The sequence below is a fragment of the Penicillium subrubescens genome (genome assembly GCF_028828155.1).
Source record: "Penicillium subrubescens strain IBT 31985 chromosome Unknown utg000003l_segment0_segment0, whole genome shotgun sequence".
Classification (NCBI taxonomy): domain Eukaryota; kingdom Fungi; phylum Ascomycota; class Eurotiomycetes; order Eurotiales; family Aspergillaceae; genus Penicillium; species Penicillium subrubescens.
Genome location: NW_026643153.1, coordinates 339,049 through 351,192, shown reverse-complemented (window position 1 = coordinate 351,192; position 12,144 = coordinate 339,049). Strand labels below are relative to the sequence as shown.

Sequence of the window (12,144 nt, the reverse complement as noted above, 5' to 3'; positions counted from 1 at the left end):
CACAGAAGTGCTCCTATTGCAAGAAGCGAGGCCATGTGCCCGCGAAGTGTTAGAAGAAACACCCTGAATTGCGTCCGCAGAAGGACTATACCGATAAGGCAGAACAGAGTGCTTCTGGCTCACCAAGATCATCAAGCCAGGTGGAAGAACGGCAGAGCCCGCCGACTTCCAAGAGACCGAGGATCAATATCGTGAGGGCGGGGGTAACGACCCTTTATACCCACGCACCGCAACCCCGGTGGATCCTAGACTCGGCCGCCACTAGCCACATCTGCTGGGACCGAAGCTGCTTTAGTAGCCTGCGGCCCCACCGTGAGATACTAGACACAGCGGGCGATCTAGTAGAAGCCGAAGGGATTGGTACAGTGAAGCTCACGCTCCGGGGGAAGTTCAACCACCCCCTAGTGTTGAAGAATGTATATTTCGCGCCGCGCATCGGGATGAACCTAATTAGCGTGCCGAAATTACTACGAGACCGCTACTCGGTAGTAGCGTACCCGCAGAACGTCTTTGTGCAACGCCGAGGACGGACCGTAAGAACTGCCTACTATGCGGAGGAGGATCTGTTGATCTTGCGGTGCCATATAAGCTAAAGATCCCGAGAACGAGTCCAACTAGCGAGGGCGCCGGCGGACCGTGTCTATACAGATTCCCTAGAACTGCAGGCGGTGGACATAGACGTCGACGACCCTCTAGAGTCAAGTAGTGCGCAAGGCGCAGCGACTACCTCTGAACTCAGTAGTGAAGCTCGGATACTCGAAGAAGATGCGAGCAAAGGAGTGGACCAGGCCACCGAAGCGCTATAACACGCTCGGATAGGACATCTGAATCGGGGAGACTTAAGGGTAGTCCTCCGTCAGACCGGCACTCCGTACCGACCGCTAACTCAGGCAGAACTATTAGCAACGCCGCAGTGTCCGGCGTATATATCGGGTAAGCAGCATCAGAAGAGGAACTCCCGTGCAAGACGGCCACGTCTGCACTCGACGAGAATATTTAAAATAGTCTATTCGGATATTATAGAGATACCGATTAGGAAAGATAGCTCCAGGTACGTCATCACATTTACTAACGATTTTTCTCGTGGCTCGTAGGCCTACGCTATAAGATAGAAACATAAAGCGCTGTCTAAGTTCCGACAATTCGAGGCTTAGGTGCAGCGACAGTTCGACGCCCGGATTAAAAGATTCCTTACTGACAACGGAAGAGAATACTTACCTATCGGAACATACCTCGAGTCCTAGGGAGTTAAGTTTAATACCTTGCCGCCGTATTGCAAGGGGCAGAACGGACTAGCTGAGCGCACGAATCGCACTATCCGGGAGCGGATCAACACGCTCCTGTCCGATACGAAGCTTCCTCCTTCCTGGTAGCCCGAGCTCTTAGAGACAGTAGTTTATCTAAAGCTGCGCGCGCCAGCGTCAATTCTGCAGAAGAAAACACCGTTTGAAGTACTATACAGGAAGCCGCCTACGCTGTCGCACTTACGACGGATCGGCTCCCGTATATAGGTACTAATTCCAAAAGAGCATTGCGCTAAACTCGGACCAAGATCGTCTAAATACCGACTACTCGGTTACTGCGAACCTAATCAGTACAGGCTTTACGAAGTACACTCTAGAAAGACAGTCTTTTCCTATGATATCGAGTTCGATGAACGGACCCCTGTAGCGCCGCTTATCGAGGGGGAAACAGGTAACGACCTCCCGGATAACGCTCCTCTATCACCTGTCTTTGCTGAACTAATACTGCCTGTATCTGACGCACCGCCTACACCGCCTCTGTCTCCTCTGTCTCCTGATGATTTAGAGAACGTGCCCTGTGAGCCGGTTGATAATACACCTTCTGAACCAGTTGATATTCCTTCACCGGTCAATCCAATCCCTCGCGAAATATAAGCTATACCCGACCTTAGCTATTCCTTGTATAGCCGAAGACGAAGACCTTCCAAACGTCTCTTAGAGTCGTTAGGCAAGGTATATACAACAGGGACATTGAATATAACCGCCGCAAAAGACGTTGATCCCTTGACCTTCTACGAAGCCGTATCGGGACCCAATCAGCTGGAATAGTGGGCTGCGATCCAGAAAGAATACGCTTCTCTTCTCGAGCATAGTATATGGGAGAAGGTTCCACGAAATGAAGTTCCCCCCGGGGATCGGATCATTAGCTGCAAGTAGGTATTCAAGACGAAGGCTAATAGAATTCGGAAAGCGCGACTAGTAATCAAAGGCTACCGACAGAAATATAGCATCGACTATCACGAAACCTTCGCGGCCGTATCCCGAATAGATTCAGTCCGCAGTATCGTTGCGAGTGCTATACTACGTGGATAGAAACTCCACTAATTCGATGCCGTTACTGCCTTCCTCTACGGTAATATCGACTCGTTAATCTATATAGAGCTGCCAGAGGGCTTTAAGGAAGACGGGTACGTTTGCCGCCTTCGACGCTCCTTGTACAGATTAAAGCAGGCACCACGGATTTGGTACTAATACGTCTACCGTGTCCTAGTGGCTCACGGCTTTACCATAGCCCAGTCCGACAATTGTGTTTTCTATAAGCCTAACTGTATCGTCTGCGTGTACGTCGATAACTTTCTAGTCGCAGCAGCGGACAACGCCGAGATCCAGCAACTTCGAGTAGCCCTGGAATCGGAGTTCAAGCTGAACAATCTAGGAACCCCGCGTTCATTCCTAGGAATTCAGTTTAACTTCCACGCGGACGGATCTATTTCGATTCACCAACATCAATATATCTAAAAGGTACTTTCCGACTTTTGCATAGAGACCTGTCAACCGAAGTCTACACCGATAGCTCCAAAAGTTCTCCTGAATAACGTTTCCGACAGGAGCGACCTAGATAAAGATACGAAGGCTCGGTTCGGGACCGCAATCGGGTTACTGATGTATCTTATAGTCGGTACGCGCCCTGACATCGCGTTTACGCTTAGGACCTTGAGTCGCTTCACATCCCGACCGCAGTCGCATCATCAGGCCGCACTGCAGAGACTGTTACGCTATATTAAGGCTACGCAATTCTATCGCATCACATACCGCAGCGGGCAGTTGATCGGATACACCGATGCCGACTTTAGTGGCTCGGTCGTCACTGATAGTGCATACTCCACGTCCGGCTATATATTCAAACTTGCAGGAGCGCCAGTTTCCTGGTCATCCAAAAGACAGGGGGAAGTAGCGACGTCCACGACTCACGCCGAGTACATTAGCCAATACAATGCTATTCTTCACCTGCAATAGCTCCGCACATTCCTGGCGGAAACCCATCTGTTTCGATCACCGGTGACCAACATCATGGCCGACAATCAATCTGCTATTGCTCTCTCCCGCAATCCTGAGTTTCACAAACGGACGAAGCATTTCAACGTGAAGTTCCATTACCAGCGAGCCGTTCTGAATTCAGGAGAAATTAATCTCGAATACATTCCAACCGAAGAACAGGCAGCTGATGGACTCACGAAACCTCTAGGACCCTCTCCATTCGCCAAGTTTTGCAACCTGTTAGGAATTGACATTGAAGAACACATAAAGGAAAGGGTGTAACCGCGATGGCGCTCTTTCCACTATTTCTCCTCTTCGAGGTTTTGAATGGTTTTACCAAGGCCTGACCGATGTGCATGTATTCAGTATCGCCTCGCTAGCAAGGTGATCCTGAGGGGGAATGTTGTGATGGGAGGCTGTTGCTGCTCAGGAATGAAGCCGCAACATCGGAAATAATTCCTGCTCTATGTATAGGAAGAACCAAGTTGATTGGAAATCAACTTGGACTTCATGTTGTATATATAGCCTCATGTATTCCCTCAAGAAGAAGAATCAAGCTTCCTTTTGTTTTACAACATACCCATTATCGGTTTTCGTCGATCGGTCGCGCCGCACCGAGCCCTTCACCAATTGCGTTACATGCAGACCGCCGATGAATCGAGTCCTCCCACCAGGCCGCACCGGTATGCAATCCTGTTCACGGTGTGGTGATCTGCTCCCTCTCTCCCAGTTTATCGACTTAGCACGCCGACGCCAGCCGTTTAAATTATGCCCGGGTTGCCGACCCGCTGTAATGGTGCCGGTAGGATTCCGCTCCCAGTACCGCCCCGGCATTATACAGAGACATGATCTTGGCCGTATGGAATACACCTGCCGTTTTTGCAAGGCTCTTTACTGGCTTGCCGAGCGGGACATTCACTCATCCCAGGCTAATCCTTTATTGTCTCGCTGCTGCAAACAGGGGGCTGTTCAATTAACCCCAATCCAGCCGCCGCCGCCTTACCTGCGCTGGCTCTTAACAAGTGATGATACTCGCGCAAAAGAATTCCGAGACCGGATCCGCCAATATAACTCGGCTTTCGCGTTTACCTCTATCTCCTATACTCCGGATCAACGCGTCGAAGGGGCATACAAACCCTTTTTAGTGGCCGGCGAGCTATTTCATATACATGGGCCACTAGAGCCCCGGGAGGGTGTATCTCCCGCGTCTGCCCAGCTATGGCTATTAGAGGACCAATAGGCCACCATCCTGATCCGTTGCGCAATGAAGCCAGCGCGAGGCCACAGCGGTCAGGTGCCGGTAATGCGAATGGAAATCGTAGTGCGCTTTCCGCCGCTATCATAGCGAGGCTCACTGACGAGCTAAACCGCTATAACCCGTTCATCGGGATCTACCGGACTGCCCGGGAGCAGCTAATCGAGGCCGCCCGAAGCCGGACCCCTATAGATGTGATACTATCCCCCGATCTGCGTATCATCCTCCAAGGAAAATTTGATCCACGCACGCATAACTTGCCTACACGGACCGAGGTAGCAGCGTTTATCCCAGACGCGCCACCAGACTTCGGTCAGCGAACGTACCGGGATATGGTTTTGACTTTACGGGCCCCAGATACGGGTCGTGCTGCCCTTCGTAGGGTGGATCCCAGCCATGCGGCGTATCTACCTCTGCATTATGTGTTACTTTTTCCTCACGGGGATACCGGGTGGTCCTGGGGCCTCCGTTTGACATTCCGTGATCGGGATAATGCCGCCCAGGATGAAGTAGACGACCTTGGACCTGACGATGGGGAAATGGATCTACCGGCTGTCTTACATGACATGGTAGATATAGATACCGACCCGGACCATGACCCAGCGACGTCTTCCTTGAACTGTATAACAGCCCGTCAATATCATGCTTTCCGCGTATTTACTCGGTCTGATGACTTCAATCCAATCCACCGTGCCTGTCGGCTAGGTCACCAGTATTGGGTCGACACGTATGCTACAATTGAGCACTCCCGACTGCGTTGGTTTAGTGGTCATCAAGACGATATCCGAGCGGATACTTATCAAGGCCTTGCAGATCACCTAGCGGAGGCAGGTATTGATACTGCCACTGAGGGCACGGAGGCTATGATAACTGCACCGGTCGGTCAGCGTGTGATATTACCCTCATCGCACATAGGCAGCCCGCGTTTCATGAAGAAGATCTGTCAAGATGCAATTGCTTTGATCCGTAAGTTGGGGCCGCCTACGTTGTTTATTACTATGACGGCCAATCCAAGTTGGGATGAGATTACACGGGAGCTATTCCCTGGCCAAACTGCCATGGATCGCCCGGATTTGGTCAGCCGTGTCTTTGATCTTAAGAAAAAAGACCTTCTCCTGCAACTCTGTAGGAAAGGTATCTTTGGCCCTTCCACTGGCCGGTTTTGGACAATTGAGTATCAAAAGCGCTCCCTCCCTCACTGCCATTTACTGCTCTTCCTGGGAAATAGCGACCAGTTCCACAACCCTTCAATGATAGATGAGGTGGTCTGTGCTGAGCTACCCGATCCAGTGGTGGATCCGGAACTCAGCAAGATTGTCCGTGACTAAATGGTCCGCATGTGTGGTGAGGGCTTACAGGCCCCCTGTACCTCGAGTGACACTGCTACGGGTGAACGAACCTGTCGTAAGCGCTTCCCTAAGCCATTCACCTCTGAGACGATCCCGAATGAGCATGGATACCCCCAGTATCGCCGGCGTGACCTTCCTGATATGGCATTTACCAAGCATGTGAAGGGCCGTGAGGTCACTGTGGATAATAGCCGGGTGGTGCCATATAACCCGTACCTCACGGTCCGCTATAACTGCCACATCAACGTTGAGCTCTGTCGCGGTGTCGAGGTTGTTAAGTATATCACTAAATACGCCTATAAAGGCCCAGATCGGGCTACAGTCCAGCTTACTCTTACAGACGAGATTACGGAATATCTCGAGGGCCGGTACATCGGACCGTCGGAGGCGATCTGGCGCCTGCTGGGATACCGAGTCCATGAGGAATTCCCGCCCGTGCTGGCGCTCCCGGTCCTTCTCCCAAGTCAGCAGCCAGTCCGCTTTCCGACCGGTGCTAACGTTGATGATATTCGACATCGGATGGATAACGCGCTGAGTCTATTGATGGCTTACTTCGACTACAATACTGTTGCCCGCCAGCAGGGCCGCCCGACGTATCTATATCAGGATATGCTACGGCACTGCATCTGGGACCGGTGCCAGAGGGTCTGGCGGCCACGGAAAAATGGGACTGTTATTGGTAGGATGTACCATGTGAGTCCCCGTGACGGCGAGCGCTTCTATCTACGGCTGCTATCAACGGTCCGGCATGATGCTGTAAGCTTTGAGGATCTAAGGACCGTACGCCCTGGATCAACAGAGCGGACATTCCGTGATGCCTGTAAGAAGCTTGGACTGCTAGAGGATGACAACCACTGGCGGGCCACATTCACGGAGGCTATGACTTTCGCATCTGGCAAATCTCTACGGAATGAGTTTTGTGTTGCTGTCGTGCATGGTGATGTTACGGACCCACCGGCACTCTGGGATGAGTTCCAAGTGCACCTATGCGACGACCTGCACCGTCAGTTGGAGTGCCTCACGGAAGCTGGCAGAGAGCTACCTGCCACTTCTACCAGAGAACAGTATCTAGACTTTGGCCTGTTTCTGATCGGCCGACTGCTGGCCAGGCAGAGTAAGACATTGGCGGATTATTATATGCCATCCCCGGAAGCTCATTGGTCGGCCTTCCAGCCGTCATCCCGAGAGGGTTTGCATAATATGCCATTAGATCGCCTAACCACCGCGGCCGCGAAGTTACGTGATCAACTCAACAATGATCAACAGGCCATCTTTTCCGCCGTGGTATCCACTGTGCTTGACGGTCGGCCTTCTGCGTGGTATCTACAAGGCCCTGCCGGCACTGGCAAAACATTCCTCTACCGTACGATCTACGCTGAGCTGCGGCGCTTGGGCTTCGATGTGGCCTGTATTGCTTCGTCCGGCATTGCCGCGACCCTACTGCCGGATGGCAGCACAGCCTATAGTTATTTTGGTATCCCGCTCGAGTTACATGAGGACTCGACCTCGACTTTACGGCTAAGATCTGCGAAATTCCGCCGCCTACGGACAACGGCTCTGATCATCTGGGATGAGGTCCCGATGCAGGACCGGTATGCAGTAGAATTGGTGAATCGTCTCCTACAAGACGCCCGTAATGACGACCGTCTATTTGGTGGTCTTCCAGTCCTGATAGGTGGTGATTTTGCACAGACCCTGCCGATAGTAGTCCCATCTAGCCGAACCAGGACGGTAGCTGCGTGCTTACAACGGTCTTCAATTTGGCCACAGTTAACAGTTCTACAGCTACATCGAAATATGCGTCTCCCGCTAATAGGCGTCAATGCAGACTACGGGCAATATCTATTCACAATGTCCTATCGAGAAGAGTTACGAGGCACTATCACCCTGCCCCAGTATATCCCCCGATCCGATACAGTGGAGGAGCTCTGTGATGCTGTATACCCCACCACAGCACTATCGACAACCACTGGGGACCTGGAGTTCTTTGCTGAACGATCCATTATCACCATCCGTAATGACGCCGTGGCGGTGTTCAACGACCAGCTGATTAGTCGCATGCCTGGCGAGTCGAGGATTTATTGGTCCGCAGACCGTGCCCAGGATCGCTCTGGGAGGGATCAACCAGCACTTACAGAGCAACCTCTAGAATATCTACATTCTATCAATATGCCAGGCCTGCCACCGTCCATGCTAGCGTTGAAGGTCGGTGCCCCGATTATGCTGATCCGGAATCTACGACAAGAAGACGGCCTCTGCAATGGCACCCGTCTCATCATCACCGGTCTATACCGATGGAACATTACCGCCCGGATCATCGCTGGCGACCACAAAAGGGTGGAGCACACAATCCCCCGTATCCCCTTAGAAACAACCGAGGGCCAGCTATCCTTCACTCTCCGCCGGGTGCAGTTCCCAATCCGTCTCTGTTTTGCCATGACGATTAATAAGAGTCAGGGACAGTCATTGAAACAGGTGGGTGTGGACCTTCGTGTACCAGCCTTCTCCCATGGGCAGCTGTACGTCGCGCTCTCAAGGGTGACAGATGTAGCCAAACTATCAGTCCTACACGAGGAAGGCCTAGATACAACAGAAAATGTCGTATTTCCAGAGGTCTTACAACGCTTCGATTCTACGGCTTGATTACTATACGCCAGCGATCACTGATCGAAGGTACAAAATACAGAAGGCAAGAGCAAAGGTAGAGAGAGAAAGCGAGAGGGAGATAGTGATGAGCGCAAAGGAGGAGGAAGGTGAACAAGAAGTGATGACGAATGACACGTCTACAAATCCTTGCGACCGAAACACCAGGGTCTTGGCGACCTAACACAAGGTTCGGCAACCTACGGCGGTGCGTAGCGGCCATTCTCCAGTGCATAATTATTAAGCAAGACTGGTGCTAAATCATGTATATGATTGACCGCCTCTGGGTCCGCCCTTCTACTGATACCTTACCTTTTAGGCAAAATCACGTGAAAATCCCTGAATCTTAGTCATGTGATCATTCTCTCTCCTTAATACTTGGCCTCCTCTACCTCCGTTTAGGATTATTTCTTCCCTTTTCCACCCCCTTCCCCCTCCTAAGCTAGCCTTAATTCTGCCTCATAACTAAGCCCTTATGAGTTAGATAGATTATTGTAAACGTGAATTTGATAAGCCCTTATGAGAGATTATGTGGCTACTTCGAAAGTACATAGTTTAATTGTGGAGAAACGTGACTTGGTCGTAAATTCTGCCAGTAAATCTTGCTTAATAATTATGCACTGGAGAATGGCCGCTACGCACCGCCGTAGGCAACCAAACATATTGTTTCCATTAGCATCACTACGACTAATCATTATAATTCCATAAATCCACTTATTACACAATGTAACTCTGCCATTTGCTTCATAGTCAGAGATGGCCCCTAAGAGCTACCAGTATGCGTCACTTGCTTTTCAACCCTTGCAACCTGCGATACTTAAGACATCTCATGGTCGTACAACCGCATCCAAGGAGATGCCTTTTTAGCTATGAAAGAAAGAACCCCTTCCGTTCTCACCATGTTACAACATCTTGGATAGTCGTCCCCTTTTCTTTTATCACCAATACTAAGAAACAAGCCTTCAATCGCCTCCCTACTTTAGTTCAACCCAAATCGCCTATATGCCATTAAATAAAAGCTTTCCTGCAATTTTACAGGTTCGAGACTTCATTGAACAAGTCGAACCAGATCCAACACGACCCGGAAAGGGACTTGCTTTACAACTGCGCATTTCTCTCAATATTCCCGAAAAAGACGCTCAATCAGACGATGTAGAGCAACAAGATATACTAACTTTAGTCCGTTTCTTCTCCGACCCAGGACGATCGGACATATACCACGAAAACACCTTTGTTTACGCCTAGGGTTCCTTCCTCACAGCCACGACACAAGACCAAGGATTCCACATTCTACTCCACGCCCACACTGTTGATCGGTACGTACCGCTTAGGAGTCTCCACAACACTTGCTGAACTTCTCTAGACATCCTGGAGATCATGAAGACTCTGATTCATACTTTATGCACTGTCCTGAGGCTGCACAACCGACCGTCACCTTCCTAGGCGTCATTGATAAATACGCAGGGGAGCTCAACAACGGTTCAACACTACTGCACTATTCTCTACAAGTAACAGTCTACAATAGTTCTACTCGATACCAGCACACTTTCCCAATCGCTGCATACCTCAGAAATGGTCCACGATGGGCGAAATTCCCTTTGTTAGTGCCACAAACCCAGACATTCGTTACGGGGCCCATATTCGGCACTACTAAAGAGAACCAACAACTGGCCATACTAACGGACGATATACACTTCCTTCCCAGCATATCACCCCCTATACCACCAAATTCTACTTCACCAAAGGGTAAACGAAAACTAGCCAACCGTTGGGACCAACGTGCTGGCCGCACCATGCCGTCCAGCTCATCCCAGTTCCATGGTACGATTTCGACCCTTCCAGACCAAGACGAGATTACTCCCACCCCCAACGGCCCGATCACTCCTATCCATACAGAAATTACAACCATAGAAGATGATGAAACTCCAATAACATGGTCGGATACGGATGATCCTCAACCCACTCCAGCTCTGAAACGACGTTCACAAAGAACGCAAGGAAAAACCTTATAATAAAATGCTTACATGTCTGATCTTTGGAACAAAATTGAAATTGAAACCTGATGAGCACCTCCATTTTCTTTTCACCTATTTCAGCGCTTATCGCCTTCCTGAGATTACCTTACGGACTATCCAATTTCCTGAAAACCACCCGAGCGAAGCGAGGGTTAACGGCTAGTAATCGAAGATATATAGTTGAGTTAGCCTGCATATCGCTTTTATAGTTGGATCCCAGATTAGGTGATGTATAGATATCGTGCTGCCACCACACTCTAGGCAGAAGGCAGCTACTGTGACTACAAATACCTGCACATACTGGCCTAGTTAGAGAACGATCATCACACTTGTACTTCAATCCAGGGTTTCAACTTTTCTTTGCGAGGGGTCAGGGTAAATGATATCAACCAACCAACCAACCACTGTAACTAGCGTAGTGTCACAATACCCCAAAGACATCCATGGAAAAGATAGGCACAGCAAACCAAGACAAAGAGGCAATCCTAGCCCCGTACATGATCGAAATTTCCCCATTAAAGCCCAGTCAAGGAGTCTCTTCAACTTGATACTTCCTCTTATTAGGCGATTCACGTCGAGGCCGCCAACAGTGGGTATCAATAAGGTGATATGTCAAAACCTCCATGCTCCAAAATCCAGCAAGCAAGCAGGATACCCACACTTAAAGTTGCCATTCAATTGACTCAAGTGGGCTTCAATGTGATCGTGCCACTCTGCTGGGCTTACAAAAATCTGAACCATTCTCTTCGATGGACATATTTTCTCGTTTCCTAAGCAGAACGGACAAAATCCTGCCTTGATGGGGGCATTGCGGAACATCAACGGGTCACATCGAAGAAGTGCCTCTGGATCGTCAAGATGCTCTTTGCAATGATCATCCCACACCGCAGACATAATAAGCCGTCGATCACACTCGAGGCCTTGTGACATCGGTAGTGGTGCAGCCACCTCCTATTTTTTTCCAACCCTGAGTCCGTTTATTCAGCCCGCTCATAATATTTAACGCTCTTTGAATATGAACTTCACCCTCCACAACGGCTTGATTCAAGGTGTATTTTTTCCAATCACAAGTAACAGTAGAGTTCGGAGACGGCGACTATGCATAAGAAGGCTACCTTCTCGGGCCTTGAACTCCTTCACTCTCCTTCTTCACTTTCTGTATCATCATCAATGCTCACCGGGTATCCATTGACCTGTCCGCAGCACTCCCAATTTCTTTCTACCGTACAGGTACAATTTCTGCGCGGATGACATTTGGTACGGCAAATACGCCGTAGAGAAATGTTCTGTACGTGCCAAAATTGGCTTTAATTCGCGGCTGGGAGGATTGGCAGTTTATGTTTATTGTACGTTTGCAACTAGTCAAGGCTGTGAAGAGTATTTCAGAAAGGGTGCAGAGGCAGGGATTCAAGGTACAGGCGCAATCACTGCTGCTGGATGAGGGGACGTCTCCTGCTGTTGCTCAAGCCATAAGTACACTGGGAATTTCTGGAGCATCACACATTGTAAGACTTTTTCTGAAATTGATTGAAAGGCACAATGTGAGAAGTTTGACTAGCCTTAGTCCTAGATTTATTTGTGCTGGGATAGTGGGCACTTGT

General features: G+C 50.0%; 2 protein-coding genes across 2 annotated transcripts; both read left to right on the top strand.

Annotated features, from left to right (window-relative positions):
• Positions 1 to 4,499: 4,499 nt before the first annotated feature.
• Positions 4,500 to 5,864, top strand: N7473_004286 (helitron helicase-like domain-containing protein; the record flags this gene model as incomplete). The annotated part of the gene is made up of 1 exon (XM_057150226.1): positions 4,500 to 5,864. The coding sequence occupies one exon, from the start codon at positions 4,500 to 4,502 to the stop codon at positions 5,862 to 5,864; it is 1,365 nt and encodes a 454-aa protein (XP_057010336.1).
• Positions 5,865 to 5,873: 9 nt separating this feature from the next.
• Positions 5,874 to 8,528, top strand: N7473_004285 (DEAD/DEAH box helicase; the record flags this gene model as incomplete). The annotated part of the gene is made up of 1 exon (XM_057150225.1): positions 5,874 to 8,528. One exon carries the CDS (start codon positions 5,874 to 5,876, stop codon positions 8,526 to 8,528), a length of 2,655 nt encoding a protein of 884 aa, XP_057010335.1.
• Positions 8,529 to 12,144: the final 3,616 nt, after the last annotated feature.